The 15805-nt window shown below is 33.5% G+C and overlaps 1 protein-coding gene across 2 annotated transcripts in view; it reads left to right on the forward strand.

The window, feature by feature from the left end:
* TM9SF3 (transmembrane 9 superfamily member 3) overlaps positions 1 to 13729 on the forward strand; it is a 57799-nt gene extending 44070 nt beyond the window's left edge. For both annotated transcript variants that reach the window (XM_037497511.1, XM_054690704.1), the window contains exons 10-15: positions 1107 to 1246; positions 3749 to 3817; positions 6780 to 6926; positions 7455 to 7538; positions 7677 to 7753; positions 12099 to 13729. In XM_037497511.1, the coding sequence (XP_037353408.1) occupies positions 1107 to 1246; positions 3749 to 3817; positions 6780 to 6926; positions 7455 to 7538; positions 7677 to 7753; positions 12099 to 12166 (585 nt within the window). In that variant the 3' untranslated portion in view covers positions 12167 to 13729. The remainder of the gene's footprint in view (positions 1 to 1106; positions 1247 to 3748; positions 3818 to 6779; positions 6927 to 7454; positions 7539 to 7676; positions 7754 to 12098) is intronic.
* The last annotated feature ends 2076 nt before the right edge of the window (positions 13730 to 15805 follow it).

Raw genomic sequence — 15805 nt, forward strand, 5'->3', positions numbered from 1 at the left:
TATCATTGCATGTATTAAGTTTGCTTATTTGTTTTGTTTTGCTCGGTAATGTTTCATTACATAGCTATGCTACAATTTGCTTATCCATTTGCCCAATAATACATTTCTGGAATGTTTCCAGTTTTTGACTATTACAAATCAAGCTGCTGTAAGATGTCTTATATAGGTCTTTGTTTAAATACGTCTTCAGTTCTCTTGGCTAAATAACTACTGTGGAGCACTGCTACATTTGATAGCTTACCTCTTTTTTTTTTTTTTTGGCATAGAAGAGCTTGGGCGTAGGCCCCGAGGTTGCGGGGGTGTGAGGATTCACCAGAGACAGAGCGGGGAGCAGAACAGGCAGATTTAGTGAAATACACTGCTAAGAGGAGCAGTGGGTGAGACAGAAAGAGGTCTGCTGAGCCTTATGTGGATTAAGTCCCTGCCTGGGGATCATCAGGCTGGTAGCACTGAGACTTAACCCCTGGGTCACCAGGGAGGTGCTGATAGTTTACTTTTCAAGAAATTATTAAACTTTTCTAAAGTGACTTTGCAGTTTCTATTCCTGCTGGCATTGTGTAAGAGTTCCCCTTATTGCTCCCCATAATGCCTAGCTCTTGATATGGTCAGTCTTTAATTTTAGCCATTCCAGTGGATATGTACTGGTGTCTCGTTGGTTTTTAATTTGTATTTCTCTAATGACTAGTCAAATTGGTGGTATTTTTGTGTGTATTCATGTATTTTCTCTTGATGAAAATGGTATCAATTATGAATTAATGGAATCAATATTAGTAATATTTGGGGCTCCAGGTCATGTAGCCAAATAAATAAGTTGGCTATAATGGTGAAAGATAAAGGATATGCTGAAAGCTTGACAGATAAAAGTGAAGGAAAAGGGGCTATAGCAGAGACAGCATGGAAGCATTAAAAAAAGGAACTGTAGAAGATAGGATACTTGCATTTAGATCAATTATTATATTTTAATGCATATTCTTTCCTTATTTATGTTAATGTATATCTTGCAAAATTTTAGCCTATAGAACTTACAATATTTTCTTTGGTGATCAAAGTGTTTATTGTGTCCATTTTATTTCTTTTTATTAATGTTATTTTAATTTAATTTACAGGTGGCCGTTTGTTGCATCTGTTTTTTTGTTATTCTTCCTCTAAATCTTGTTGGTACAATACTTGGCCGAAATTTGTCAGGTCAGCCCAACTTTCCTTGTCGTGTCAATGCAGTGCCTCGTCCCATACCAGAGAAAAAATGGTAAAAAGAATGTTAAATCTTATGTGATTTTTGCTTATATAAGTTCTTAAGGATAAAATATATATATATATATATGTATATATGTATTATGTAAGTGTATATATATCTATATAGCTTTAGAATTGACATGTATTTTTTAAGGGTAACTATTTTAAGTTTGAACTTAAGAATTTATTGTTTTTCATCTAACCTAAGTTAAGAGTAGTAATAATTTGTATCATTGTTTCACTTTGCAGATATTGATGGTATTTACAGATATGTCAAATGCTTTGATAAGTGTACTAGACTGTAGAGATGGGTGGGAACTAAGGCTGCAACAATTTTATTACTACAACCTGTAGGCCAAATTTCACCTTCTGCCCGTTTTGTAAATAAGGTTTCATTGGAATATAGCCAGGCTTCTGTTGGCATATTGTCTGTGACTGCTTTTACACTGCAACATCAGAGTTCAGTGGTTGGCAGAGACCACACCACCTTCAAAACCTGAGGTTTACACTCAGTTTATCTGAGTGTTTATGGAAAAAGTTTGCCAATTACTGGCTTATAATTTCATTTTCCTTTCCAGATGTTTTATTATTTAAACAAAGTTGATGCCCATTTATAATCACACTTACTCTGTCAATTGAGAGATGAATTTGGGTTGCAGCCAGTTATAATTTATTAACTTAGGTTCTTTATCTTTACTTCTGGTTAGTATAGAATCTCCCAAATTCATGTCTGTTATAGTATGCACAAAATGTGTTCTTGAAGGCCTCCCCTAATTTAAGATTAATCCTGACAAAGAATGATGAGTATTTGTGTATAACAGCTGAAGAGATAAGTAGAAGTGTAGTTCAACCAGATGGCTTTGAAATTCATGATGTATTTTAATTTGAAATCGTTTGTATTTTTTTTTCTAATTTTCAACATAAAATGAGCTAATATTTTTATATTTTTAATTTTTGTAATTCAAATTTAAAATGTGAACTCATACATTTATATTGCCTTTTCATATTAGTGAGCTCATTATTTTTGTGTTGATATATGCTATTCTGCATTCTTTATTTTCCTAATTCTTCATAACAGGCAAAAATAAAACAATGTTATTGTACATTTATTACATTCCCCATCTTCTCATAATAGCTGTGCAATAGACTCTGCCTACTCATACCAAGGAATATATATTAAAAAGTCTGTTATAGATATTTTACCACAACATAAAATGCAGTTTATCTTCAGGTACATTTCAAATAGTCTTGTATTCTTGGAGGTATATAGGCAGTTGGAGAAGTGAAGACTGAAATGAAGACAGACTTAGGAATTGTCTGTGTACCTATTTTCTTAGGTTTGTGGTTATGAGAACTTTAGTTTTTTAAAATTATTTTTTCAAATCAAGATTATCTTTCCCATTATTGGGAAAGTGAGGAAGAGGAAAGAACAATGCATGAGCTTGCCGGTGTCCATGGGTCACACTTAGGTGTAAGAATGTGTGTATCTTCATTTTCTTTATGTATTCACATTGGAACCAAACTCTGAATAATAGATCTGGCTGTCACTGACTGTCAGGGTGGGCAGTCATACCTCTGTGGGTCTTGGCCACTTGTAAAATGAGGAAAGAAGACTAGACTAAATGATGTTTAAGTTTTTTTTTTTCCCCAACTCTCAATTTCTTTGATTTTCTTCTAAGTTTTTTAGTGCTTTCCAGAGATATTAATGTAGTATCTTTTATATACTTGGCACTGGTAATACCTAGATGAATAGCTTCTTCCTGATAGGGCTTATACTTCAGTGAGGTATGTCATGGCTCTAATTGGACAGTTACAGTGGGTGTGGAAAGCGCCATGATGGAGTGATCATCAAAGAGAATGAAAGCATGGGAGAAGGACCTCTCTCTCCCTAGGGGTTTCTCCTAGGGGGAAATTTTATAGAGAGAATACTTGAGTCAATGTTTGTAAAAGTATAAGATGAGAGACGGCATTTCAGATAGAGAATTACTAGTTGTAGTTAGTAAGTATTTGTGAAGTGAAATGAGGTTTGAATTTTATTTTTTTATTCATCCTTTGGCTCCATTATAACTCAGAAGTCATAATATTCTTAATACCTATATCACAGGAAAAGAAATTACCAGACCAAGGAAAGAGTGAGAAAAGAGATGGCAAGGCTACAATTTGGAAAACATTTCAGATAGGTGTCTCAAAACATAATTTTCTTAGGGCTTTCAATAACTAAAATATCTATAAAGTCTTTGAAGGTATGGAGAGGTGTGGAATATGTGCAAACACTTCCTTAAGTTCTGCCAGTGACGACACTGTGTATTTCCCAGATTCTTATTTTAGGCTGGAAAAAATTCATTTATAACATAGCTAATTTTGAAATTCTCTTTGGATTTTAGTTTTTCTTTTTTACTGGTTTGTTTCTATCCTTTTGGTTATTTTAAATACCAAGCACTTGCCTTTGGTTATCAGAATTCATATAATATGAAAATCATATGAGAAGTTAACTACTAATCTTAATATTTTCCAGGTTCATGGAGCCTGCAGTTATTGTTTGCCTGGGAGGAATTTTACCCTTCGGCTCAATCTTTATTGAAATGTAAGTTTGGGCAATGTATTTATGTTTACAGGGATTTAGCTGTAGTAAGAATTTATGAATTAGAGTAGGTATAGATTCATCAGATGAAAAGGCATCTAGCAGATTTAGTCTGTAAATTCCATAGCCTACAGAAGGAGGTCTTTGTATCTATTTAAAAGTAGTTTTCTGTTCTCAAATATTTATGTGAAGTGTAGACTTTTTGTATTATGTTCTAGACCTTTCTCAACTAACAGGAGAGATTAGATATCAAAGAATTCATGCTGTAAACCGGCCTTTGATCACATTTGCATGAAGTAAGGAATTACTGGATTTTCATTGTATTTTTAAAATATTTGAAGGTCCTTGGAACTAAGTAAGCTGTAAGTCAGTCTGGACCCTGACAGCTTTTCATGCGTTGTCCCTTCCTAGGTCTCCTTTCATGGAGGCTTATGGCATGCTGGGAAGTGTTTGTGTGTGTTTGAGATGGAAGGTGTGCCACTTTGTACCCAGTTACCGTGCTTTATATCTGCATCCTTGCTCATCACTTCAAAATATAAATCTTTCTTTTCTTAGCACTGTGTCCCAGTTTTTCTTGATGGAAATACACTAGCATTTTAGGCAAGACAGTTTCTTTGCATGGAACTTTCTGAAGAATTGTGGTCACATACCTTGAAACATGTGGTCCCTGTGAAATGCTTGTCATTGTAATTACTCAGAGTTCCCTTCATGTTTCCAGATGCCCTACTTTTTGTTCTTTTCTGTATAGTGAACACCTTTGTAACAAGCATGATTGGATCTCATAGATGGTTAATTGAAAAAGTTGGCTCATGCAAGGGAATTTTGAAAAAAGATACATAACATTTTATCTTAAATTAAGACAAAGGTACATCCTTCATGCCTTCACTGTTGGTTTTTTTAATTCAGAGCCAAGGTCTTTTCATTGATTAGTATTTAATTAGTGTTTCCATAAATTTTCCTTTGACATTTGTAACACATATTTGTGTCTCAGCCTTTCTAAACCGAAACAAAAAGACCTACTTGTAGAATTCTAAGTTCAAAGTCCTCCTAGATTTCTTTATTTCAACTCTAGTCTTTCATAATCATCTTACCTGCTTCTAATCTTACAATTTTTCAATAATTCACCTTATTGAATTTCTTAAAACATTCAACATGATTTTTATAGAAACCACACATTTTCCCCTCACATTTCTTGGTTTATGTAACATTTAATAAAATAGTCTAATTACACTAACACGTCAACTGACATAGATTTGTCTCTTGGTCATCTGCCAGCTGTGAGTCCACTGTGGGCACTAGTAGCCACCTTAGAGTGACTGAAGTCTGTGGCACTCAGCTTGTAGCTTAACAAAGTCAGTCAGAAATTTCTGTACTTCTACTAGTCTGATACTGCTTGTACCCTCACCCTGACTTGACCACTGACTATTTTTCCCTCCTACCCTTATCCTCATTACCTCTTGATTATATGTCTTCCTGCTTTCTCAGGTTCTCCATTCCATTAGATAGCCTCTTTGCTATATCTTTATCTTCTCTGTTTTGCTCACCCTCAAATCCATTCACCTCTTGGTAGAGACACAGTAGTCTTTTTTAAAGTGTTGGACTGTTAGCCACTTTTTTACTAAAAATTTCTCATTTTCATGAGATAAGAGCTACAATGTAGCCACTAAGGACCTCCATAATATACAATTTGGTGCTGTTTGTGTCTCCAGTCTTTGAAGTTGTAGCCCCATAGAACTGACCTTTTCAAAATATCCTTAGTTTTTAAAAAATTCCTTTATTTGTAAGTCTTTGTTACGCCTGTGTCTTATCCTTTCTGTGTTCTTGCTCTCTCTGCCCCTCCCCCATATACCTTACTACAATTTTTATCAGTAATCATCTTTCCTCCAAAGCCTCACCAACCAAACCAATAAAATGCTGCTCTTAGGTACCTTGATACAGCACAAGTCACATTGTATCATGACTGCCTATTTACTGATGTTCCCCCCACTAAACTAATTTCTAGTCTCTAGTCATTTTGCTACCCTGATATGTGGTAGACTCTGTAAGTATCTATTAAATGACTAATGACTAAAAGGTGAGCAAGGAAAGAAGGGAACATGAAAAAAAAAAGGCTAAAATCCTTTTCTAATTTAAGGACAAGTAAGGGAATTAGAGTCAAGGATCTTTTCCTTAGTGTAAAATCTTAATTCCCTTTCACGTCTTCTGAAAAGAGCATGAGACTTCTTTTATTTTCCTACTTTTATATTTATTACCCCATCAAACCTAATTTTTTTTTATTTAATAAGGTTTTTCATAAAATACAAAGTACAGTGCCTCCCTGGTGGTGCAGGAGTTAAAGTCTCAGTGCTATCAAGCTATCACCAGCTACTGCAGCATGAGTTCGATCCCCAGCCAAGGGAGCTGACGCAGCAGACCTCTCCTGTCTCTGCTGCTGCTGCCCTCAGCAGTGTATCTCAGTAGATCTGCCTGTTCTGCTCCCTAGTCTGTCTCTGGTGAATCCTCCTCTCACCCCTCACCCCCACACCTCTGGCCTACCCCCCAGTTCTTATATGCATAAATAAATTAAAAAGAAATAAATCTAAAAAATATATAGAGTACCTAATGTGTCTACAAAAAGGGAAAAAATGAGGGAATTGACATTATTTTGCAAATATTTTTATCTGTCTTGTTTTTGCTTTTCCATATTTTACTCCTTTAAATTTCTAATTTGTTGTTTGCTTCGAGATGAGTGCTTTATTAAAGAATCTGTTCTTGAACAGTTATCCAAGAAAATATCTTGGAGAGAATTTTAGAGAATTTAATGCATGGGAAAAGTTAAGGGAACTAGTTGGAAGTTACTTGAAAAACAGATACTGAGATTTAAGTGAGAAAAAAGTGAGAATTAAGATATAATTGAGATACATCATGAGCTGGATAAGCTTAAAGAGTAGACTTGGAAACTCTCTTTTCGTTGTGTTTTGTGTAGGTATTTCATCTTCACGTCTTTTTGGGCATATAAGATCTATTATGTCTATGGCTTCATGATGCTGGTGCTGGTCATCCTGTGCATAGTGACCGTCTGTGTGACCATTGTGTGCACATACTTTCTACTAAATGCAGAGGATTATAGATGGTAAGTAGTACTTGTGGGAAGAACCTTTGGGGACCTTAAATAAAATTAATACTTTTAAATAAAATTCTACTTGAAGTGTGTTGAATGGAGAAAAACATCTATAGAGAAATTTTGCTACTTAAAATAGAGAATTTTTTTCAGTTATAAAAATGAAGATTTTAGAGGAAAAACAGTAATAGGAAAAAAATTTTGTAGTAAGGAGGATCACTATTAGAAAAAATTTTTACAAAGTGCTTGATAATGGAAAGAATTTTATGAAAGGAAGCATTGCTCTATTGTAAACACACGGACACACATTACCTCAGAAAAGGGTAATGGTTTATTTAAGGTTGCTTATAACAGAGAGTCTGACAAAATCCAGACTCTTTCCTTCTAACTCTTAGTCTCTCTGTTGATATATTTAAATGCTATATACATACACTTGTTTTTTAAAATACAGAATTTTAAAGGATGTTTTTATAAAATTCTTTGCTGTAAAATCTTTGTTTTAATGCCATTCATTCAATAGCTACCTTTCTTCCCCCCCAGGCAATGGACAAGTTTTCTCTCTGCTGCATCAACTGCAATCTATGTTTACATGTATTCCTTTTACTACTATTTTTTCAAAACAAAGTAAGTCAAGACACTTTCTCAGAACAGCTTTTCATTTTGTATTCAGGAAACTAAATTTGTCATTTAAATACTGGAATTTAAGGCTTTATGTTGAAAGTAAAAATGGATCCACTATATAGTCATTTTGTTTTATTTCAGGATGTATGGCTTATTTCAAACATCATTTTACTTTGGATACATGGCAGTATTTAGCACAGCCTTGGGGATAATGTGTGGTAAGTATTGAAATTCTTGGAGTACCATGAGTAAATCTTTGAATGTTTCAGAATCAAAAAATACAGTAATTGGGAATTATAAAATTGTATTCTGTTGTTAAATCAGCAACGCCAAAATAACTAGAGTCCAGTTTCAGTCCTTTTAAATATTCCTTAAAACCTGATTTACTACCTTGTTGATTTCCTTTATTTCTGTTACTAATTATTCTATATGGTGCTGTCCCACATTGCACCATAATTAGGCTCTCATTTATGTTGAGAATTGGCTTTTTTTTTTTTTTAAGATTTATTTATTTGTTTGTTTGTTTGCTTGTTTGTTTATTTATTTATTTATTTATTTATTTATTTATTTATACAAGCACTGGGTACAGTCAGAAGCGCTCGGAAGGGTGAGAGAATTCACCAGAGCGGGGAACAGAACAGGCAGACTGACGAAGTACACTGCTAAGGGGAGCAGCGGGCGTGGCAGGAGAGGTCTGTGCGCCATGTGGGACCCTTCCCAGCGGCCGGGAATTGAACTGGCGCTGCAGAGCTGTGGGCAGCTTCGCAGCCCAGCACTCAACCGCTGCGCCACCAGGGAGGCCCTAGAATTGGCATTTTTTTAAGGCCTCAGTTCATCAGGAAAGTTAATAATGTAAAGAGGTTGAGGTGTTGACGCAATGATTTCTGTTCTGAAGTTTATTGGACGGTTCATGGAGGTAACGGTGTCTGGGAAGTAGTGGTTTACTGGTTGTGAGTATACACTTGGGTGTCTGCAGAGGGGCTTAGGTTCTGGCTGTGCTACATATATATTTTGGAGTTAATCTCATTTTCTCATTTGTAAAATAGGCATATATTTTCAGGGTTGTTATTTGTAATAGTGTCATGTATCCAAAGCACACTAAATATAATGCCAAATCTGTGATTAAATGGTAAGAACTAGTCAGTTTTGTGGGAGACAAGATGGAAAATGGAAAGAGCTGGGACTTTCAGGGTCAGTCATCCTAGGCATGAATGCTGTTACTTAATAGCTATGTTTGTATGGCCAAATTATTAACCTTAATTCCTCAGTGTTTTCATTTTCAAAACAGAAGTAACATCTGCCTCATAGGGTTGTAATAAGAATTCAGTGGTTGAATGTGGGTAAATAGCAGGTGTTCAGTGAGTGGTGGCCACTGTTGTTTTCTGTTGATAAGGCTAAAGGCTTTCTTGGTCCTACTTCTGTTCTGGAATTGTTAAATATCAGAGTCTACTTTGTTCGCATGCACCATGTATGTGCTTATGTGTGAGCATACACACAAGTGAGATCGACTGTAAATGAGTGAAACTAGTTATTCAAGCTACAAGGAAGGACAGTTCTCTATATTGTGGTCACATGTTTTATTTATAGCTGTTGTGGTAACATTTTCCTCTGATAGTTAGCCAACTTTGACAGAAAGTTGACTAGTAGCTGAAGCTGTGTCACATGGAAACATTCTTAGATATCCCTGAGCGATGAGAAGTTTCTTTTAGTGTTATTGGCCATCCTTCCTTAAGAATATTGCTCATTGAACTACTCTTTTTTTAAATTTGAGATCTTTCTTGATTATCACCAGCATTTGGTGAGGCATAGAATCATGTCATTAGCAGAGGGTTAATTTTTTTTTTTTAACTATTTCTATATGTGATCTTAGGAAGATTTAGAGTGGTGATATTTTGACATTTACAATGAAAATGGAATGAATCTAGTTAGATTTCTTTTTGAGTGCTTCTCCTGGTGAAATTTCTTTTTACTGCCTGAGAATCTTGGCACATTTACCGTTCCCTGCCATCCTGGCAATATCCCAGCTTTTATACCTTAATGGATTTCTATGCCTTCAGTGCTAATCCAGTTTTTAGGGAGGAATGGGAAACATTCAGACTGCAGTTGGTTGAAATACAAAAATTATACATACCTATCAAGTAATATTGCTATAATGCTTTTTTTTTAGTAATGGAAAGAAAAATATTTGAATTTTTTTCGATGTAGGGAAAAAATGACTATTTTAAGGTGGCAAGTAATTAGACTGTTATCTCTATGTTTTGAGCATAACATTTTACTTTTAAGGAAATTAAGTTTAAAATTATATGTCTTACTCCCAAGACATTTACTTTTTTAGAGTCTTCAGTATCCTCTTTATAATTTATAGAGTTTTTTTATAAAATCGTTTTTATAATTTTATTCTGAGGTACTCACAAAATTAGGAAAAATTATTCTCTAGGTTGAAAATGTTGTGCTCTTAAGTATATCTCTACCCAAAGGGGAGCAATTTTTTTTTTTAATCTGGAAAATTGGATTTGGTTATTGTACTAATGTTATATTATGCCAGTTAAATTTTTGCTTCTAGTTAAAGTTGTATAGCTATTTTGTGTTCTAAGAATTCAGGGTTATTTTTAAAAAACTGAATATTTTCCTTATCTTATAAGAATTTGTGTTAGAACTATTTTTAGATGATTTATCATTACTTTAAAATGTAATATAATTATTTCATAATATGGAATGTCTGTTCATTGCAGAAATGGTGGAGAATAAGTTTACTCTGTTGTTTTGTTGTTTGGCTTTATTTTTGTTGTTTGACAATTTTTAATTATACGAGTATTAATTATGGGAAATTTTCAAATATATGCAAAAACAGGGGCAGTGATACATACATATATAGTGACCTACCTAACATCAATAATTGTTAAGTTATGATCAATTTTGTCTTATTTATATTCCCACTTCTCTTTTATGCTAACTTGAATCTCAGATCTCCTATGAGTATGAATTTCAGTGTGTGAGCATGTGTGCATGTATGTATAGTTTATATTATGTAATTATGTAATAAATTTGACCTATAATACTGTTTTAGTACATGTATATATACAGGGTAAGTATAATTACCCAAATATTCAGTTATTATACACATTAACCCTGGTCATTCTCACTTTTCTTTTAATAGTTTGTTTACATCGAGATGTGATTAAGTTCCATGCATTGCTTTGTTAAATGTCTCTATTTTTATCTTTTGATATTTTCTCCTTTCCCTTGCACTTTAAGAAACTTTTTTGTTGGTTTTTAAATTTTCGTGGTTCCCACATAATGGACTTTGCTGATACCTGAGGTGTCATTTATTATTTCTTCATGTGCTTTTCCTTTGTATTTCTTGTAAAGTTGGTAGTTAGACCTAGTGGCTTGATCATAATTAAAATATTTACCCAGGTAGTTTGTAAACTTTAATCAGGAGACACTCAATGTCTGGTTGTCTTACTTTTTTGTAGACTAGCAGCCATTGATTGTTATTGGCTAATATAACTTACTAGTAATTCAAATACTCTAATTCTGTTGTTTCTTTTATATTTAATCATATAAGGGGGACTTCCTTTTATCATCTGTTTAGTTGCCTTGAGATATGTAGTTCATAAAAGCATTATAGAATTATTTCTTTCCTTGTACATACCAGTTTGGTGAATAAAAGTTCAAAATTGATCATTTAGGGGTCATTGAATATTTACTCTTAAACTTTTAATATTGGGCTACATGGTTAACTCCTAAACCCAATGGTGAATCTTTTTGTGGCTGATATGATGAGTAGTCTTGTTCTAAAGATTTAGTGATATTTGCAGTAAAGAAATATCCAGGTTATTCATTCTTTCCTGCATGTGCCATGCACATCCTTACCATGTGCCACTCTTTTAGGCATTGGAGGTAGATACTTAATTTAACAGAATAAATACCTGTGCTTTCTGGTGTTTTGAATCTCATATGAGGCTAATTATTAAAAACATTTCAAAATTTCTGACCTACCTAATTAACTGTCTCTCTTGTCCATTCCCTCAAATGTGAGCCACATAGAGTCTATAATTTAAATATAAAAAAGAAACCATCACAAAATGCCTCTTCTCTAGAACATCAGATGACATTGAGCCATGGTACTCTGACCTTTTCCGAGAGAATCTCCGGTCACTTTTTACTTACTTATCCATAAGGTATCGTGTGGTTTAGGGAGCATATAAATATTTTAATGGCCTTGTATAGTATATGCTCAAATTTTAAATAAGACATGTTTTTTCATTTAACAAATTTTGTCATCATCAAATTATTCTTATGAGATATATTTTAATGCATGTGGTTATGATCATACAAATAATAATCAATGCTTAATTCTAAAAATATTACATCAGGTCAGTGTTGGTATGTGACAGTAGGTGATTTGCAAAAACAGTTTTAGTAATATCAAAGGAAGTACTAACATAAAGACTTTGTCTTGGAAAAGAAATGTCAGTCTAGAACAGTGGGCTTTGTGTTTGTAAATGATGAATACTATTCTGTATACATGTTTCAGGACATCTTATTTTATCTTTACAGGAGCAATTGGTTACATGGGAACAAGTGCCTTTGTCCGAAAAATCTATACTAATGTGAAAATTGACTAGAGACCCAAGAAAATCTGGAACTTCGGATCAAAATAGGGGTGGAACTTGCACAGCATAAAAAGAGCAAGAAGAGATTTGGGCTTTAACACTGGGTATTCTGTGGGTCTCTCTTTCGTGGATGACTTAAAGTAACATCTATTTCCATTGATCCTAGGTTCTTAGTGACTGCTTTCTCCAACTGTTCACAGCAAATGCTTGGATTTTATGCAGTAGGCATTACTACAGTACATGGCTAATCTTCCCAAAAACTAGCTCATTAAAAATGAAATAGACCAGCTCTCTTCAGTGAAGAGGACAAATAGTTTATTTAAAGCATTTGTTCAAATAAAATTAAGAGGGGGAAACGCGGATGCTAAAATTACATGACTAGAAATCTTCCTGGCACTTAGTGTTTCTACGGTATTGAAAAATGATGTTCCAGAAAGATTACTTTTTTCTCTTATTTTTATTGCCATTGTTAATCTGTTGTGGGACATTTTTATATATTGAATCTGGGTTCTTTTTTGACCTGCTTTTTTTCTCCCAACTCAACTGCATCCTTTTTTTTTGAAAGTGAAAATTAAAAAATCAATCCTGCATGTAATATATCTGCTGTCATCTTAGTTGGACCAACTTTATTTATCTTAAAACTATTCAGTTAATCTTAATTTCATCCAAAGAAGATACAGTCTGAAGATAGAGGAGTACTCTCTACAATTAAATTTACTGTACAGTTAGAAAGCAAAGTGTTAAATGGAGAAGATATTTGTTTCTATTAAACATTTTGAGATTTAGATAAACTACATTTTAACTGAATGTCTAAAGTGATTATCCCTCCCCCCTCTCCCCACATTAGTCTTACATCTTTTTTGGGTTTGAATGAAGGTTTTACATAAGAAATTATTAAAAACAAGGGGTGGGTGGGTAATAAATGTATATAACATTAAATAATGTAACGTAGGTATAGATTCCCAAATGCATTTGGATGTACAGATTGACTACAGAGTGCTTTTTTCTGATGATGATTGGTGTAGAAATGTGTGAATTTGGGTGGCTTTTTACATCTTGCCTACCACTGCATGAAACATTGGGGTTTCTTCAAAATGTGTGTCATATTTCTTTTGGGAGGGGGGATTGTTTTCTGTTTCTTCTCTGGGACTCCCACAGGAGCTAAATTTGTAATTTAGAAACATTTAATTTTGTTAATCCTGTCTGGGGCACTTAAATAACATCTAAAGCATTACTGCTTTAGAATGTTAAAATAAAATTTCCTGACCAAATTGTTTTGTGAATATAGATGTGTTTGCAATTTAAAGATATCTTTTTAAAAAGGCAATATTACTGAATGCAATTTTTAAAAATATACTTATAAACTATACTTTTCTAATACAGGGAACGCCCACTTTCAAATCCCCAAACTTGCTTACATCTAGATTGTCCAGTACAGTCACCAAGTGAATGACAAGTCCTTTGAATGAAATTGTGGCACAAAATCTGTTCAGGTTGGTGTACCATGTAAAGTGGGAATGGGGTGAAAGTGGTTAGCTAATTACTGGATAAGCAAATAAAGGTTGCAGTTTTCTAGAGAAGTGGTTTTAATTTGAATACATCTTTTGGGACTATCCATAATGTGAAGTTCTCCTAGAACCATTGAGTTTCTAGTTTAATAGTTTGCTATGCAAATGACCAGTTAAAACAATACTGTATATTGGTGTTTTTAGAAAGACCGGAAACAGCTGTATTTAAACCTTAATGTGAAACTCCTGCATTAATAGTTACATAAGATGTTTTCATTACAAAATATGTTTTTATAAATTAATCAAGTCTGCAATCTATAGTGTGGGATGTAACGACTATACAGAGTGAAAATTTTGTTTTCTTGCCACTTAAATATAGCTCTCATGGGAAAACAGAAATCTGATCAAAAGCTATAGGTAAATCCTCTTCAAGCCAAAATGTTACATTAAATGTAATCCACTGGTTCTTCCATTTTCTCTTCCTCCTTACCTCCATATACCATCTTAAAATAATCTGAGGGTCAGTATTTAATGGCTTATTGTAATTTTTAACTACATGTAATTAACAACATATAGTCTATCTGACAGAGTGTAGATTGGATAGCAAGCTTTTATCTTAATAAAATGAAATTTGTTTCTCATGATTTGTAGGTAAGAGGTAAGGTTTTTAAGGAACGAGTTTTAGCTGCTTTCAGGTACATAATTCTAAATTGAGCTCTATTTAAAGCCTTTTGTAATCTTCATGAAAATTAGTTTTCCAATTTCTAAATACATTGAGTTCCATTGAAATGACTGTAAATCTCCTTGAAAGTCCTTTAGAAAATATGTATTGGTTTGACTTCATAGAGGGGCTGGATGTGTTTCTGTGTCTAGAGAAACTAATTTACAAATGCTCTAGCTCCCTAGCTCTCAATGTAGAATAATAAAGTAGAATATTATTTAATTAAAGGCTGGGGGTTTTTCACTCCATTTATGCCGAGTATCTTTCATTCAACATTATTTGCTCAACTTAACCAACTGATGCTTTGAACACTATAAAAATTAAGAATAAGTTTTCCTCTTTTATCTGTAAGCATGCTTCTCCTGAAATTTATCTACATTAGTAGTTGTCATTGTTACAGATATATCCTAGTACAAAAGTAGGATAAGGTGGAAATGTAATGCCTGGAGGGTTGGTAAACCATTCTTTAATGTATCATGTTGGGCTCCTAGATTTGCCCATAAATCAAGCCCCATACTCTTAAAATCCATTATATGGTGGTGATGTCTGAAGCTAGTGAATGGCACACTTGGGTGTTTTCCAGTGGATGGACCTCTGTATAAACGTGGTTGCTGCAAATTCTATTTCTTCCAAAAGCCACTTTACTTAGGGTTTATCCACAACTTATATTCATTTTGATAAAAATTTTGTTTTCTGAATGTTTACTAACCACCTTATGCCAAATGTCTTGCAAATAAATTTTATTTTTAAATTTTGTGAATTTTTACAAATGTAAAAAAGAGACAGTGTATTAATATAATTTGCTTGGGAAAAACTACATACTGAAGGGCTGCTTCTATATATGATTTCTGGGAAAGAAAAGCCTATTTGTAATCTGCATACTAAAGTTGCATCTGGATTTTAAGTTTAGATTTCAGCATTTCTTAATAATTCATTTTGATGATTTTGGGGGACAAATAGTTAATAGAAGTTGTATGATATATAAAAGCACAGTATTCAGAAGTGTTTTACATCTTCCTAAAAGTTCCATAGCTATGAAGCTATATTTTAGCAATGAAGATGTTAAAGAAGTGAAAATTTGAAAAGATTGTTTGGAACTGTGTACAGAAATAGACTAGATTTAAAGGTAGGGTAGACCAGAAAGTTAACATATAGCTGCAGAAATTTTGTAACGTTCAGTTTAAAACTCAAGAATAATTCCTATGAGACATCTGATTATACATTCTTATTGAAACTGTAGGCAGAACTGTGCAAAGACAAAGTAAAAATTAAGTTCTTGTTTGACTGTCTTAGGAAATGGAAATAAATCATGAAGGCATCTTTCAAGGAAGTATTGATGAACTAAGCTTGCTAATAAATTGATGAGGCAACATTATATGTGTTTATCCCAATTCATCAATTTAGGTCATTTGGAAGTTATAA

The sequence above is a fragment of the Talpa occidentalis genome, unplaced genomic scaffold (genome assembly GCF_014898055.3).
Source record: "Talpa occidentalis isolate TD23 unplaced genomic scaffold, MPIMG_talOcc4v2.1 talOcc4.8, whole genome shotgun sequence".
NCBI classification, from domain to species: domain Eukaryota; kingdom Metazoa; phylum Chordata; class Mammalia; order Eulipotyphla; family Talpidae; genus Talpa; species Talpa occidentalis.